Here is a 17,846-nt window from a genome sequence, read left to right on the forward strand (position 1 = left end):
CTGCTTGGTTATGATTTGATGTCCCTGTCCCCGAAGTTGTGGGGCACCAATCAGGGCCCAGTATGCAAATATGGGGCAGGTTTATCACCAGAGGCATTTTTTTTAAATCCGCCCCTTGGAAATGTAGGTTCCACACAGAGTTTCCAGACTAATATCTATGCATAGTCTGACTATGCCAGGCTAGTCCAAATGTGCAGTCATACATCATAGATATGGTGATGTTTGAGATGGGAGCCATGCCGTTATCAGATCTTAATAAATCATGAACTGCTGGCACAGTTTGAACACAAAAGAGTGAAACTTTTAGTGGTGGCTAATTGAGCTCTTGCTGAAACTTGACATTCGAACTCTAACACTTCTGCTTCTCACCAGCCATTTGACATTCTCACAGGACTGGTTGTGTGTCAGAATGGAGGACTGAAATGTTAACTAAACGTAGATGCTTAAGTAAGGCTTTCTTACTTGTCCACTATGTTGGGCCACTGAGATCGGGCTGGTGTCATTCGAACAATGTCTGATGCTCCTCATAAACATAAAACATGTTATCATACTGCTATTATAGTGACTCTTAATTGCACCCTGTATGCTGTTCTGTCCATAATAATTAGGGCAACGGAAGAAATAACATTATTATCGTCCATAAAAACAGTCTCACACATACAGTACAGAGAAGTTAAGCTGCAAAAAAGACCGCCCCCCCCCATTAATTCCAATAAAAATACGCTTGATGGCATGACAGTATTCCTTCCTATTGTGATGCAGGATGAATTCAAATGCAACATGTGGGAGTTGTTTTTCAGTGGTTGATTAAAAATTCACATCTAAGTGCCTTGTTGTCATGTGATTAACAGGTGTCTTGCAAATGCAGACATCCCACCAAAAAGACTCACTATGCAAAAAAAAGTTAACAAAAAGTGACTCAAGACCTATTAGTACAGTGTTTTGACTAGATGGCGATCATTATTTTTAGTCTTATAAAAAAGGACATCACTACGAAAAATGCATCATCCTTTTTAAAATATGCAGCGCTTCAATATAAAGTGCTTCATTACATTGTTATCTTTTTTTTTTTACAGTTTCTTATTAAAATATTGTATTCCCTGGAGTGAAACCATAGTAAACATGTTACACATTGGTAAAAATAAACATTTTGGAATGTCTTTTTTGTGTTTTTGTTTTTTCAAAAAGCCCCATTCGGTGATTTTGGTCAAGCTGAACTTGTTCCTGGAGCCTAGAAAACAAAGTGATTCACGTCTTATTAATCAATATTCACAGTACTGTTCACAGTAACTCATCTCATGCACAACCATCTCAAAGTTTATGGTTGAAGAGTGGATGGAAACAGTGAATAAACTGGTAAAAGCAGGAGAGAAGAATGAATGGTGAGCGGTGAAATGGTTTAACAGGCCAAAGGTTACTGAAAGCTGAGCATTATGGGTAGTCATGTAGTTAGAATGTTATCCCTCTTAAAGTCGAGCTAACTCCTGTATCGTGGCATATTTCTGAGTAAAAGAGGATAGGGAGGCGGGACATAATGTTGAGTGCAGAGCTGCATGCGTCTCAGCAAATCACAGGCAGGGTTTTGAGCTCAACATAATAGTTAGGACGCTGATTTGAACATTGAAAAGTACTGTATCAAACTAGGTACTTCTGATCAAATGTGTGTGAATCAACATTCTGTGATTGCATTATCGCCTCAAATGTTTTCAGAAACATATTTTAGTGTACTGGTTCGCTGTAAAATTAGATTAAAAAAATCATGTAGCCGCCATGTTGGATAATTATGCTAGATCATAGCCATATACAGCACTGCCCTCTGGTGTCTGTCACATAATGAAGCTATGTTTGAAAGATTGATTGACGGTTGGATGGATGTCATGATATTATTGGTTGAAATTGGTTGGTATGTACTGAAAGCACACATTTTGTTTTACAGGAAGAAATTATGATTGTACTGTATTTTGATGTATAAAGAAATTGGTGCAGAATATGAAAGAGGATGTTATCTAAAAGTTTTCTTTTTTATCATTTCAGCTCGACTTGGGACTAGGGAGCTTGACATTCATCAACATAGGCACCAAGGCAGATTGAGTCTGCCCTTGCCCCTTAAATTTGCTTTAAAGAAAAACGTCATCTAATTTACAATTTAGCCCAAAATGGGAATCAAAGAGCTGATACACATCTTTAGATACGTAGTACTATAATAAGATTAATACTAATAGATTCTACTAATACTCAGAACAGAATAATACCCGATTCAGTAGGGTGGAAAGCTTCTAGAGAGACAGAAAAAGGCCAATGTACCTCCAAATAAACAGGAAGTGCCAAGACGGAGTTGCTCCAAACAGTCATAATGCTCCCAGCGAAATCTGCTATACCGCTCCACAGATATGTCCATGAGTCCTATCAATCTACCCTAGTGCACCAATTCAATGCCAGAGCCTCTAGCTTGCCAGTGATGCCTGTGCAAGTGGAGGTGGGGAGGAGTATGTGTGAACTCCTTTAGTTTGTCAGCTTTTTATCACTGTATGAGTCCCTGTCTTCTAAAAAGCACCATGGTGGTTAGGCGGTGATGGTGAAAACACATGTACAAAGACTGGCAAACAGGCAAAAATATACAAATAAATAAACAAATAAATACATAGTTGGTTCCAGGAAGGTGACGATTAAGACACAATGAGGATTGTTATGATGATGGTGGTGATGAAGATGATGATGGAGGGTGCGAGCATGCACTCGTTAGTTTGTCCATCAGCATGCTTGGGAATGGCATACAGTACGTCCAGTGGCATACGTTCAGTCTAATTCATACTCCGTAGTGGCGCTTGCCAACAAGAAAGACGCAAGGCGTTGTTAGCTTGTAGATCAGTTCTTGTCGGAAAGCAACACAGGTGTGCGATGGAGTATGAATTAAGCTTTAAGTTAGTGCGTTTTCATTTGCATGCGGCCGTTTGCTAGCATGCAGAGACAGTGGCAGATTTGGCAGGAGTGGGGTGGGCAGGGCGAGGCTTCCGGAGCAGCGTGGCAACAAGGAAGAGCGTGGAAGTAGGCAGGTAGACACAGAGGAAAAGGACCATGTCCTCGCTGAGACAGAGGACCAGGGCACTCCGCTCCGTCAGTGCCCAGTCCACCAGCACTCCCATCATCAGGTAGTACACGTGGAACTCGTGCAGCGTCTCCCACTCGCCACTGCCCCACTCCTCGCCCGCCTCGTCCCCATCGCCGTCACTCACCATGGGTTTCATCTCTGCCCCTTCCGACACCACCTCCTTGTTGGCCCGGCTCCGTCCACGCTCCACCACCCGCTCCATTCTCCTGCTGTTCTCCACAAACTCCTACAAGAAACAGGGGGAATAAGAGGGGTAGAGACATGGCTTAGAACTCGGGTTAGAAGTATATTTGTTGAAAATAAATAATCAGAACGTGTGCTATATGCAGTATCTGTCCCAAAAATGATAGGACAGTTGTTCATTATTTATTTCAGATGTTGTCCTTTCCTGGAAAACAAATAGAAATTCTATAAAATGATTTAATTTGACCCACAATTTGTATACTATGTCCCACCCCCATTTCTATAAAATCTGACAACCCCACTGTACAGGACGAGAGCTACAGTATCTGTCGTTTGCGTCAACATACAATGACAATTATTATCTCTAGCCACCAGGCTGCAGCAGTAGGCAACAAGGAGAGGTAGGTAGGCAGCTAAAAAACCTTAATGTTACTTTGTACATTTATTATCACAATAAATAAATGTCAATTTGAAGTTATAGCGTTAACCTCGGGTTAAAGCAAAGATTAGGTTATTAAACAATATTTTTGCTTCTGGATTTGTTACCTTAGTTTAGCATAGCATGACAAGACAAGACAAGACAAGACAAGACAAGACAACCAAATGCATTAATAAGGCACCGTCCCCCGGTGAAACCCCTGGCTGTGACATGTCCAGGACTTGCTTACGGTTACAGTTAACATGTAGATATGCAGAATCAAATATCATGGTTGCTAGCTGTGCCATGGGGCCTTTAGTCAAATAAAATGAATGTTTTTTTTTGAATGAATGAATTAAATAAATAAATAAATAAATAAATAAATAAATAATCAGTCAAACAATTCCTAATTTCCTCATCAACATTGCACAACTTATCCCCGTAGTACAACCTGGGTGTGAGAATGTGTTGATTTAACTGGGTTAAGTGACATTTTACATCAAGTACTTCTTGTGGCGAGCTCCATTTGTTGGTTTTACACAAGCATACAACATGTTGTTCCGGTACCAAAGTCAGGGGACCTCAACCGTCTTAGATCCATTTTAGACCCTCTGCTGAGAAACTCACAGAATGGCTTTCGCCCCGAGCACACAATAGTTGGGCAGATAATGGCTCCGAGGAGGATACTGGAAAGCGTCAACCTGTCAGCGGTGATCACCTTCATTGACTTCAAAAAAGCTTTTGACACTATACACTGAGAGAAACTCATGAACATTCTCCTGGTCTATGGTGTTACCAAGAAGATGGTGCAAGCTATAGTGGCATTTGGGTATCAGCACCATCATCTGCTGGAAGGACTCATTCAGGATGTAACATACTGGTTGACTGAGCTCACAGCATATTCTCTAAGGATCCACTGTGGTACATTGACAGGGCCCACTGCTTTGTTTGCTTTGACCTGCCGTCCCATGCCTGAATTTTGGGGAGCAGCTGTGGGGTATGCTGGAAAATAAGGAGGGCAGTACTGTCGAACAGGAAAAGGGTTTGGCTAACCAATGAAAAACATTTATTTATTTAATTGCCAATTCCAACCAATGTTGGTTTATAGTAGGCGGCAAGGAATCTCCGCTGGAATTGAAGCTCTCTCCCGGGTTCTCTTACTGAGTGCTGTTCCTATTAATGGCCCAGAGCAGCAGATGTCACTATTGTCACTATCAGTAGCTTCTACTGGTCGCAATACATAATAATCTCAATAAGTGAATGAAGTTTTGGCCGGACTTTATACTTGATTTTATTACCTTAATAAACCTTTTCATAAATACTTTCAATCGCTAGTTTAAAGGTTTTTTTTAATCGTCATATGTGTTTAGTAAATCATGGTCCCATTCATTTCAAAATGAATGATAAAGTAGGGTGTGTTTCTAGGGTTTCTACTAGTTCTACTGAGTGAAGACCCGCCCTCACTGCGGTTGCAGCCAATAGCAGTTTCCGGTAGCATTTCGGGGCCGGAAGTTCAAAGATGGCGGATTTAAATTCACAGAAAAAGTGGCTTCAAAACAGTCTATGAAACCAATGGGGCTGGCTTTTGTCCATTCTTTTTACGGTCTATGGTTCATAGCCATACTCATGGAGCCTCAAGGGAGCCTTTATCAATCGATGGCATAGCCCAGGAAATCTTGGTCAAGTCAAATGTTTGTTTAATTTCTGAATGAATGAATTTAGGTGTTAGACATGCAGAATTCTAATTTTAGAATTGTATAGTTTATAGTAGAATAGAATAGTAATATAATTGAGCAATTATGTATTTGGTAATGTCTGGATATTGGAGAATAACATTTTGTTTAAATTTTGTATTTTAATGGCTGAAAATATTTATTAAAAAAAGTCTTGGTAACCAATTGTCTGTCTCCCATTAGTTTTACCGTTATGCTTGAGTTTCTTTATAGTACGGTTATGATTAGATGCACTTCTATAAAACATGAGAACTGATTGAGATTTTCCTTGACATATAGAGCGTGCCAACGCATCGTCACCACGGGGGGCGTTGGCATTGGGCGTGGCATTGGGCAATGTTAAGTCAACCTGGTTTTTACCCCTCAAAGATGTCCGCAGCTACCAAAAGACACTTGTTGACGCCCCTTTTTCAGGAATTTTGGCACGCTCTATACAGTAGTTCACAGCCAACATGATACAGGTTTGTTCAACTTAGTGTTGGCAATGGTGAATATTCTGCCAGGCTGCTTGTCCAGTGTAAGACTTTTACCAGCCAGTGCAGTACACTCAAGGATATTGTTAGACAAAATAATCCATTTTGCATATCCAGCAGTCTCTTGAGCTTATCTCCACTAGGATGTGTGACTGTCAGCACCAAATTCCAATGTCTCTCTGTTCAGTTGAACGCTCTCTCTCTCTCTCACACACACACACACACACACACACACACACACACACACACACACACACACACACACACACACACACACACACACACACACACACACACACACACACACACACACACACACACACACACACACACACACACACACACACACACAGTTTTATAGAAATTGTCTGGAAATTAAGACAAAGGAAAACAAAATCTACAAAAAACAAAAGCCTACAAAATCAAAATAAAGAAATACAAATTAAAGGCTAAAAATCTACGTATGGATGTATTGCCTAATTCATCCAATCCAATTGAATTCTAAGAAATCATTACCATTTCCTAATATCTGTTACTACAGTTTATAAAGACACAATTGTGTCAAAGACAAGTGTAGTAAATTGACTTTATACTTAAGTCAAACTAACTAGCCTAAAATCGTATTGAGTTGCGTAAAATGAATGATTCCCTTAAAGCACTACTGCCTCTAACCTGCCTTGCTTCCCTTTGCCACTGGCCAACATCAGAAACACACCTACTGTATGAACTACCAAAGACCCCATTAAGATCAAGACATTTGATGTCATTATTGTGTGTGTGCTTTATATCCAAATACAGCCACTGTCTTGCCACATCTCCCTCTGCTGACTGGCGTACCATCAGTGCTTTGTCCATATAAAACTCCTGGCCAGGGGTACCATCGTTGTACTTGGTGTCGATGGCGAAGCAGAGGAAGAGAACGTCCACCACGATCTCGAAGATGGACAGGAAGCAGTGGGCCACCAGGAAGGCAAACAGACAGACGATGACGAGAGGGAGGAGCCATTCCGCATAGTCCCGTTGGTAGTTCAACAGAAGAACGCCCGCAAACGCTGTCGACGTTACAATCAGGATCTGACCGAAGAAAAAAAAAAGGCTTCAGTCATCTGCTTTGGGTTTGATCTGACTTTAGCTACAGTACTTTAGGTGTGTGTGTGTGTGTGTGTGTGTGTGTGTGTGTGTGTGTGTGTGTGTAATGAACACACACGGCAAAAAAATGAAATATAAAAAATGAAGAAGTGCAAAAAGCAATTATTCCATACACAGAAGCCGAAAATAGTATGCAACTGCGAAGATCACCTTTAGTCCAGGCGTTTCGGGCCATATTTTGATGGAATCGTGCACTTTACGATAAAAGCATGAAATTTGGCACACAGTTAGAGCATGCCATAAGGAACATTTTTGGCTATAGGGCCATCGCAGATTTGTCCTGTGGTAACCATGGCAGCTATTTTCCAAAATGGCCTCCATCTGCTGTTATTTTACCAATAACTCAGGTGCTAGACCACCTAGGATCTTGATTCTGGTGACTAATCCTACATTTTCAAGTATGAGGAATACACTGGTACTATTTAGAATTGTCCTGTGGTAACTATGGCAGCCATTTTTCAAAATGGCCACCACCTGCTGTCATTTTACCAATAACTCAGGTGCTAGACCACCTAGGATCTAGATTCTGGTGACTAATCCTACATTTTCAAGGATGAGGAATACAGTGGTACTATTCACAACATGCTAGTAACTACCTAACTAACTACAGTACATGAGAAGGCTGATACTCGCGTCATATTACACCTAGAAGATGCTATGAAGGAAGGGTATAGCAAGGTGACAATACGCACAGTAGATACGGATGTGCTGGAACACCTCCACTTGACTGAGCTGTGGGTTGCTTTTGGAACTGGGAAAAGTTCCTTAGCTGCTACCCCAGACTGGATGGAGCCTCTGGAGCGATTTGTGGTATTGCTCTTTGACCGCACAAGCGGCCAGGCATCAGTGAATCAGGCACGGAAGCAGCTATTCACCCAGAAGGGTAGAACAATTGATGGACTCCCCCCCAACACGAGCTGCACTGATTCAACATACAAAGAGGGCAGCCTACCAAGCTGGCCACTGCTGGGGACAGGTGATGGTTGCAGCCCCTGAACTCCCATCCCCAGGTGAATGGGGGTGGAAGAGGAAGGAGACAGGTGAATACAAATAATTTAATCCACTTCTTTACACTTGTAAACCCGTGATCTGACAATAAAGCTGATTCTAATTTTGACAGGAGGATGGGAAGTGCACTGGACCACACAGAAGCGAGCCTGGCCTGTCGAGAACTCCTCCGCTGTGGTTGCAAAAAGGGATGCAGTGGACAATGCAGATGTGTTAAGGCAGCACTTCAGTGTACTGCCCTTTGCTACTGTGGTGGACTGTGCAACTAACATTGTGTAGATTATCTGGCTTTATTGAATAGACCCCTTAACAGACGACGTCACACTGTGCGGAACCAGTATGCGCGCAATGAAACCCATTCTATCAGGTCTCGCTAGGACGCGCCTCACTAGCCAACACACAAGAGGGGGTTGGGGTGTGCTGAAACCAGCGCACCCCAAAACAACAGGTTGAGAATTGATTGCGTGAAACAATCACCTGTGCGTCCAGTCTCAATGTTGGTAAACAAATAATTGGTCTATATGCCATTAGGCTATGACTCATGAGTACTCTGCCTTTGTTGTGTCTTATTAGTCCATTGAAAATAATTATGCAATACTACTACTAATAAAATAAACATTCTTGACTCTCATGTGTCAGTTTGAAAACATGTACTGTACTACACCATTACATATTTTGATGGGTTTACTATTATTTAATTAACTGAATGCCAGATATATGTAGTTAGGTAGTAGCATGTTGTAAATAGTACCGCTGTATTCCTCATCCTTGAAAATGTAGGATTAGTCACCATAATCAAGATCCTAGGTGGTCTAACACGTGAGTTATTGGTAAAATGACAGCAGGTGGCGGCCATTTTGGAAAATGGCTGCCATGGTTACCACAGGACAAATCTAAATAGTACCACTGTATTCCTCATCCTTGAAAATGTAGATTTGTCACCAGAATCAAGATCCTAGGTAGGTGGTCTAAAACCTGAGTTATTGGTAAAATAACAGCAGGTGGTGGCCATTTTGGAAAATGGCTGCCATGGTTACCACAGGAAAAATCTGCGATGGCCCTATAGCCAAAAATGTTCCTTATGGCATGCTCTAACTGTGTGCCAAATTTCATGCTTTTATCGTAAAGTGCACGATTCCATCAAAATATGGCCCGAAACGCCTGGGCTACTTATACTTTACCCTAAGCCTCAAATGAGGAGCCCAGTAGGGTTTTTTCCACTGCCACTCTGAGCATGAATTAAACTTGTGTTTTCATCCCATCATTAGGCTCTGTCACCAGCTGTCTCACTATACCTTCCCCAGGAAGAGAACAAAATCTCCCACGGCGTTGATGGCGGCAACCCTCAGCGCGTTCTCCACCAGTATCACGAAGGCGTCGCGCGCCGACGTACAAAAACTGGTGCTGTTGATGGCGGTGGCTGCATACGCATTCTAGAGGGGGAAAACACAGACAGGAAGTGACAAGGTAAAATAACTTTCGGTCCATAAATAAATTACATAAATATACTATATCTATCTATATATACATATATGTCACAGTATGGTTGGAAAACCAGTCAGATTGAAAAAGGTGCACTCATTTTCACCGAAGAAGTCTCTGAAGATGACTTGAGCCACGAGGGGCACCGCCGAGCGAGCTTAGGCCGAGTGTTGCGGAGTCACCTTCAATCGACTCAGTGCCATCCGAGTTATGTCCCAAAAGGGACTGTTTTTTCAATCCGACTGTAACATACACGCATACACACACTATACTTATATACAATAATTCACTATATCTCTGTCTGTCTGTCCGAAAAAAATTGTCCCCGGCACAACTCGGACAGCGTATAGGCCGGCCTATATTATTACTAGTATCCTAGTTTAGATTATGCATTTATAGATAATTATTTTTGCAATGTTCCCACTGCCATCATCTAATCATCTAATCATCATCTAATTGTCCGATAGTAATCTATTCTCTCCATGTTTCTTGTGGATGTTCTTCCTGAAGTAGTTCTATGTTTAGAAAGTCTATTTCTGCCCAGTGAAAAGAAAATGCACGCAATTATTTTTTTGGTGACATTTCAAAAGTCTGCTTGTGTTCTGTTTAACAATCGGATGGAAACGCAGCCGGTGTTATAACAGGTTGGGGCTGTGATGTAGTTATAAGACTGGGCCCTTATGAGACATCCATCCACTCCTCTCTCTCCAGGGTGAACAGCTTTACAGTCCCATCTCATTTTACACCCCAGTGGTCGAGCGTAAGAGAGAAACACGAGATAAATAATCAGCAGCAGTCCAAGTTGCATCATCAGCAAAACGAATAAAGCTAAAGTTTGTATACAGTCTATCAAGTGTGTGGCCATGTAAGACAAACTGTGTGTGTGTGTGTGTGTGTGTGTGTGTGTGTGTGTGTGTGTGTGTGTGTGTGTGTGTGTGTGTGTGTGTGTGTGTGTGTGTGTGTGTGTGTGTGTGTGTGTGTGTGTGTGTGTGTGTGTGTGTGTGTGTGTGTGTGTGTGTGTGTGTGTGTGTGTGGAAAAGAGGGTAGAATGAGAGAGAAAGTGACAGTGTGGAACAGGCAGAGAGAGGAAAAATGGCAACAGTGTGACAGAATCCATTCTTCTTGTACCTGATTGATATAGTTGAGGCACTTCTCCAGACACCACAGACAGCAGATGCAGGTCTTCAGCATGCAGCGTGCACATGCATTTTCCTACAGGGGAGAGAGAAGGAGCAGAGGAGGTGACGAGAGGATGATCAGACCTCCATATTAGGAGGGTGTGTCTTCTTGTAAACTCTTGCGTAAACTCATTTGAACAACTTTCCATTCAGCTCATAACAGTTCTTTCCTGTACTGTACCACATGGCTAGTGCAGCCAGAGTTGCCTAAATCTTGGTTGTGTGAGTGAAGGGTTGCCAGTTGGAGCAGGGACAGTGAATGAGAGACGCTCTCCTGTTTGTCAACAACAAGTGGTGATGTGCCTTTGACCAAACCCACTAACTGCTCCACTGCCGTTGCTCAGTTCAGCAAACCTTCCTTGGATGAATGAGAAGTGCCGGAGCGGAACTCATACCTTTCCTTTGAGCTGGTTGTGGAGGTACATAAGGATGAGGCGTGGGATCTTGACCAGGGTGATGATGAAGGCCCCTTTCGCCACGGTGCCGAGGTGGTAACGGAAAAGCCTCCACACCGAAGACAGGATCGGTGTCACAGGAAGTCTGTTCTTGTCCCTTAAAAGGCAATAATAAATATAGATGGAATCTTTTCATTAACAGAATGGTGCACACCCAAAAGCTGCCTTTGTCAAAGCTCAGCTTTTGGCAATACGTTGGTCAATAAAGGAGGAGAAACCTGAGTATGTCTCTCTGATTCTTTAATTAATACTTATTTCCTGAAAATAAATAACCTGTTGGACAGACAACTGTCAAGGACCTAAGATCCACTGATGCTCCCCTTATAAAACAGTGGGGCAAAAAAACTAAAAACTAAATGGTTTCATGTCCCCACATGTTGAAATTAATGTAATGATATAGGTCACAGTCTGTTTCCACTGCTTTCTGCTTTTGCCACAGAAGCTGCTCAACATTAATTTCAACACAGTCATCAGACATGGCGATTCATCAAAACTAGAAACACACCGAAACAAGTGAAGTAGGTCATTCACTAATGAGGGACAAAGAAGATAGGAAGGGAGACTGGTAGGGGTGTGCCGATACACTAATTTCACGAAACGATACGATACGATATTTGGCTCACAACTTCGATACGATTTCGATACGATACGCACTTTTTTTATTATGAAAATATATGGAGGAGAAAAAAAGAAAATGCAAACAAATAATTCTGTTTTTGCATTATTCAGACATGCAAACTTGTAGCTTTTCAGCTACAATAGCCGTTTTGAATCCAAATAGTATGACACCTGACCCGAAAAACAAACATGTTGTCACTCTTTTCACTTCGGGGCCGTTTGCATGCCTGATTATTATGATTGTAAAAAAAAAAAAAATCAAAAACGATATTTTTTTTTTCCAAAACGATACATATCGTCGCGAAAACGTATCGCGATATATCGCGGGACGATATATCGGCACACCCTTAGAGACTGGTAAGGTAACTGGTATTGCAACTGATTGTAAATGACATGGAAAACTGGTGAGTCAGGAATAGAGCAAAGCCAGAATTCGCTGCAACAACAGATATAGTAAATTAGTACAGTAAGTGACAGGCCAAGAATTGCAAGTCAGAGTAAGAAAGTAAAGTAAGAGCAAGTCAGAAACAGAGCATGAACTCAAGGATTGTCGTTTATGATACATAATGGTATAATGGTCTCTGGGACCACAGCACTTTCACTTTTCAGGTGAAAATAAGAGCAATTTGTATCTCATTCCATCTGATTTTAGGTCCATCTTGAGATGTGAGGGGGACATTTTCAGGCCTTCGCCCGGTATCTCTCTCTCTCCACACTCCTTTTCAGGGAAAAGAGAAAAAACATATTCTGAACGACCATGTCCAACCTGGTGAAGTAGTAGGTGACCACAGCCCCAGCTACAGTCATCTGCTGGCAGGCCAGGATGAACTCACTGATCCAGATCAGCCCCACCGCGTGGTACCACGTCAGGTACTGGAGTGTTCCCGTCAGACGGAACTCTGTAAGGCCAGTCTCTTCATTCGGGACCGGGTTCCCTGGAGGAGCACAAAAGCAATATATCTATAAAGATGCAGAGGAACCTGTGCTGCATAAAATGAACAAATCTGTTTTGTTTGAACCTGCTTAAGTGGCCATATGGTTGAGCAGAGTCTTTTTGTTTTCTTCTGTTTTGAGCAATGCTGACAACTTATGTTAAACGAACTGTAATCCTTGATGTTGTACACTCCAAGCACTTGGTCCTCAAAGCAGGTCAAAGCAAATCTTAAGCATTATTTGCATCTACTGTTCCAAATGATAAGATGGATATTGCACAGGGTTCAATGTTAAGGTATGTCCTACTTGACCTGCCTGCGGGGTAACGTTGCAAGCAGTGTGGCACGTAGATTTCCCTCACAATATATCTCAAATCCATTGCTTGTCGATTGTGTGCAAAACACTATAGATATAGCTTAATTCATGCTGGAGCTGACCGGAGCTCGGCTCCGGGAGCTGTCTCCTGTTACCTCTAGAAGGTGCTCCATCACCTCAAATGCACATACAATACATTTTTTCAATGAATTCAACTTTAGAGTTTTGTGAATAGAGCCCCTCTATTCACTAACCAGTGGTTCCAAGGAAGAGCAGCACCAGCAACCAGTAGACCCAAAAGATGAGAAGGGCCAGGAAGGTGCAGAATGGCTGCAGGGTGAGCAAGGGCAGGTGGATGAAGACCTTCCCTGCCACATGGAACAGAGCGATGGTCAGAGCCACACGCTTCCTCATAAACAGCATCAATAGGAGGAGGATTACCTGAGAGAGAGAGGGAGAGAGAGAGAGATTTTGGGAAAGTCATTATAGTCATAAATCTTTCCAAAATAGTGAAAATAGCAGATCTACTCGGGTGACGAATTGTGACTTAGTAGACTGGTTATTTTTGCAATTTCCGTGTGCCAATGACATACGATATATAAAATAGGGCTTACGTGGTTCATCTCATCTCCACCCCACTCTTGGCATCTTAAGCATAGTTCAGACAAAAGATTCACGACGAGACAACCCTGTTTTAGTTGCAGAGAAAAACTACAGCGGTCTGAATTACCCTGCCGTAGGGTGGCTGATTCCGGTTAACTGAGTCTCATGAAATTCCCACTTATTGAATCGCAAGCAACACGTTTCAGAACGTATCAAATGTCGTGGCCATTATTATGATTTATCTTGCTTACGATTTATCTGTTACGTTCCCATATGTTATGTTTCCCAAACAGGGGTTCCTTTCCAAGGATAATAAAACAAAATTTCTACATGAATGACAGGTGCAATTCAGATGAAGTTGATTTGACTTACTGTGAAGACGGTGGCAGCAATGGCATACACCAGCAGAGTCTGGCCACTGTCTCGAATGATTTCCACTTCATCTTGTACTTCCTTTGACACTTTAGTGGTCGATGTGTCATTGCCGTATAACCGGTGGTCGATATACAGCCACCAGAGAACACTTGTACCTGCTACACACACAAACACACACACTTTACAGTCATTCCTCAGGAATACACTTTTTCCAAACCATAATCTGTTCCCAAATGTTTCATCAATCCCTAACCTACAATTACAATTTAAATACATAAAAAACAGACAGTGCTTTCAATTAATGAGGAAATGTAATTTTCTTTTCAAAAACAAAAAATCAAGTTGTGGTTTGACGGAAGTAACCTCACCCAGGGAGCCGAGGACAACCAGGGCAGTGAGAATCCACACCAGCACGGCCGAGATGTAACGTATGATGATCATTAAGATCATGGAGAGAACTGAAACATGGAACATCAGACAGAGAAAGAGAGATCAATTAAACCATATTAAAATGGTTTTAATTTCAGTTTAACCACTTCAATCCATACATTTGTTGACCAGGGTTCCCCAGGGCTCTACACTAGGTCCACTCCTTTGTCCCCTCTACACCGAATCTCTTTACTGAAACTAGCCGATCTACAAGTTCACAACGCGGTGTGAGCTTGTACTGTAGATCGTCTATTTTCACCAGATGTTTGCCTCAGAATAGGGGCACTAGGGTTCAAGTGGTTAAGTACCTAGCTGATCTACAGAGGAGGAAATGTTTGCAATATATTTTGGGTGCTTTCAGCTAACCCTTGATCCAAACATTTATAATAAAAAGTCCAAAGAACTTTAACTCGAATAAAGCACTTGATAATCTACAATCTTAAAGCGCTTCAAAAGACGTCGCCTTTGACTTACTACCTAGAGGTTGGTTTCATGTCCAGCAACTGTGAGTTGTCTATCAGAAAAGGTCCAGCAACTGTGAGTGTTCTACTGAGTCAGTCCAAAGATAAAAACTGCTCTGAATGGCATTAAGGGGAAACTAGCTGATGGAGTGAGTTTGCTTATATTTCCACACTGTCAAGGTAAAGAACTTGACATAGCAATGCAGAGTGTCAGCATGCAGGAGCTCCTGATGCAAGACACCACCACTGCCTTAATAAAGGTAAACTTCATCCACCAAAATATTTTTTTCCTATCAACTACTAACTCCATGAAGTGTTGAATTCATGGAGAAGTTTTGTGTTTGTTTCATTCCTTTATGGTGAATGAAGAATCAAAAAATGAATACCTAAATAATTAAAGAAAATAATGGTCCAGATTAACAACAGCAACACTGTCAGACTGTTTATATAAACTCCCACACAACTGTCAAAGTATAATCCATGTGTCCTGTATCCAGTCGTATTGTCAGTACTTCCACAACTCGGCATTGTCGATCAAACTTTTCTATTGAAAAGTACACTTCCAGTGTACACACACAGTCTCATGCACAAACAAATAGTGTGCCTTGGTGTGCACTTGGGGTTCAACACAACCGAAGTTCACACGCACGCACTCGCCCAGGCTTGCAACTCGTTCCTGCGTGATACTGTTGAAACCAGAAGTGTTATAAATTGTAAAGAATTGAGAATTGTGTTTTGCTGTTGTTAATCTTCAGTCAAGTCGTTCATTTAATCACTGCTGATTGTTTAATGTTCAGTGGATACAATTAAAATCAAATTGTTTCTAAACGTTGCAAATTACATAGTATCCTGATGGAATGAACAGAAGCAACACCTGGTTTCTTCTAACAAGTTACTGAATGAGTGAAAGAGTAAATGCAGAGAGAAAAACTGCCTGGCGCTTCTCATCTGAAAATAATCATGAATAAATACAGAGGGACACATAGTTAGGAAGCTCCTCACCTAAGGCCAGAAAGCAGAGGCCGATAATGATCTCTTTGCTGGATATCACCCCAGCAATCAGCCGGTGCAAGATGCTGTTGTCGCTGACAAAGGTCACCACAGCCTCGGCGAACTTGGCATAGCAGGAGATGTCCACCGGCGTGCATCGGTGAAACACCGGCAGCGGTTTACTGGTAGCGAGAGCAGCAGTCACGGTTTCAAAGATAAGGGATTAGTCACATGGCTTAAATCAACTGACTGTTATTCACTTATCTTTCCTTTTTATTAAATGTTCTTTTCATTTTGCCCCCAATTTGGTCATTATGCCAAGTCCCCCCATACAGTGTAGTCCTTGTCTCTTGGGGAGGGTGTAAACAAAAATGTGTCCTCCGTTACATAGGACGTTGTCAGCTGCTTGTTTTTAACTGACAGCGAAGAGTTCTACCGGGAGGGCTTAACGTGTGCGGAAAGAACACGTTACTCTTCTCAGTTCTACTCCAGGCTGAACAGGCAGCGACTCCTATAGACCAACCTGTAGAAGTCGCTATTGCAGTGACAGATATATCGTCCTACCCTGCTGGCTTCCAACCCACAACATTTTGATCATAGGAACGCCCGGCCAAGCTGGAGGCACTGTGGAGGAATCGAACACCAGTCTCCACAGTGGTGGGCAGGAACTTTAACCCCTGCACCAGCTGGACACAGTTGATTGTTATTCACGTGACCTGTTCAGTCTCACGGAACTATCTAATGCTTATAGTTATACTGTATGTCTAGCAGGATTAAAATTTCTCAACAAAAGCCAATCAATACTGACAAAAGGATCAAATAAGTATGTTCCTCTCTTTCAATAGATACCTAATGGCTACGCTCCAGAATGTACAGTACAGTAGCTTTCACCGTCAACCACAGGGTTAAATCTTTTTGCCTAGTGGTCATGCCAAGGTTTAGGGTTTTAGAGTTGTTCGGTTATGGATAGTTATTTTAAAATGGTGATAGCTAAGCAGCAACATTAACAATGATCTTCCTACCTGCGTGGAACAGGAAGTTTGGGACATTTATCGAACCTTTCTGGGAGCCCAGGGTACTTATGACCAGCTAGCTCATAGGAACATAGCTCAGAGCCTGCAGAAATGGACAGAGAAAGAATAACATAGATTAATAATTAATACCAATCTGTTATTTTATTCATATATATGTGTGTGTGTGTGTGTGTGTGTGTGTGTGTGTGTGTGTGTGTGTGTGTGTGTGTGTGTGTGTGTGTGTGTGTGTGTGTGTGTGTGTGTGTGTGTGTGTGTGTGTGTGTGTGTGTGTGTGCACACGTGTACATGTCTGCCTCCATAGCTTTGTGTTTACGTAAGCCTATACATGCTGTGAATGCCAAATAAATCTAATCCGATAAGGTAAATAATAATAATAATATGGACCCCACTCCTTTCGGTTATTGTTTTGGTTAAGTGTCTTGCTCAGGGACACTTCGACACATAGGCCAGAGTGTGTGAAACAGGGACCTTCTGTTTCTCAGAAACGGCCTCTCACTCACTCAGGAAATAAAATAAAATAAAACCACCGTGTTTGTGCACAAAGTCATTGTGGATGGATATCCATGAGTTACAATAACCGACTATGTGGGCCAAAGGACAGGGTGAAATGGTACCAACACAGAACCAGCAGAGGTGACACTGAGTTTAATGAAGTCCTTGATAAATAGACTGTCCACACGGGTCAGACTGCAAGGCTGTGATTGTGTGTGTGTGTGTGTGTGTGTGTGTGTGTGTGTGTGTGTGTGTGTGTGTGTGTGTGTGTGTGTGTGTGTGTGTGTGTGTGTGTGTGTGTGTGTGTGTGTGTGTGTGTAGCAAGATATGGAGTGTAGGGAAAGAGAATGAGACAGGAGGAAAAAAAGGGAGGAAAAAAACAATGACTGAGAGAAAGATCGTACAGTG

At 42.1% G+C, this 17,846-nt stretch overlaps 1 protein-coding gene across 3 annotated transcripts in view; it reads right to left on the minus strand.

Annotated features, from left to right (window-relative positions):
- Window positions 1-998: 998 nt before the first annotated feature.
- Window positions 999-17,846, minus strand: part of slc44a1b (solute carrier family 44 member 1b) — a 30,713-nt gene continuing 13,865 nt past the window's right edge. The window contains exons 5-16 of one of the 3 annotated variants that reach the window (XR_014602836.1): window positions 16,935-17,028; window positions 15,925-16,094; window positions 14,401-14,490; window positions 14,030-14,190; window positions 13,309-13,495; window positions 12,573-12,741; window positions 11,129-11,285; window positions 10,684-10,767; window positions 9,369-9,506; window positions 6,754-6,990; window positions 2,305-3,335; window positions 999-1,231 (exon numbers count right to left, since the gene is read on the minus strand). Coding sequence is in view for 2 of the 3 variants with exons in the window: in XM_084085844.1 (XP_083941970.1) it covers window positions 2,955-3,335; window positions 6,754-6,990; window positions 9,369-9,506; window positions 10,684-10,767; window positions 11,129-11,285; window positions 12,573-12,741; window positions 13,309-13,495; window positions 14,030-14,190; window positions 14,401-14,490; window positions 15,925-16,094; window positions 16,935-17,028 (1,868 nt within the window). In the remaining variant the exon portion in view is untranslated. Of the gene's footprint in view, window positions 3,336-6,753; window positions 6,991-9,368; window positions 9,507-10,683; window positions 10,768-11,128; window positions 11,286-12,572; window positions 12,742-13,308; window positions 13,496-14,029; window positions 14,191-14,400; window positions 14,491-15,924; window positions 16,095-16,934; window positions 17,029-17,846 lie in introns of all 3 variants that reach the window. The other 2 variants (XM_084085845.1, XM_084085844.1) reach the window with 2 other exon arrangements.

The sequence above is a fragment of the Gymnoscopelus microlampas genome (assembly GCF_963454915.1).
Source record: "Gymnoscopelus microlampas genome assembly, chromosome: 18".
Classification (NCBI taxonomy): domain Eukaryota; kingdom Metazoa; phylum Chordata; class Actinopteri; order Myctophiformes; family Myctophidae; genus Gymnoscopelus; species Gymnoscopelus microlampas.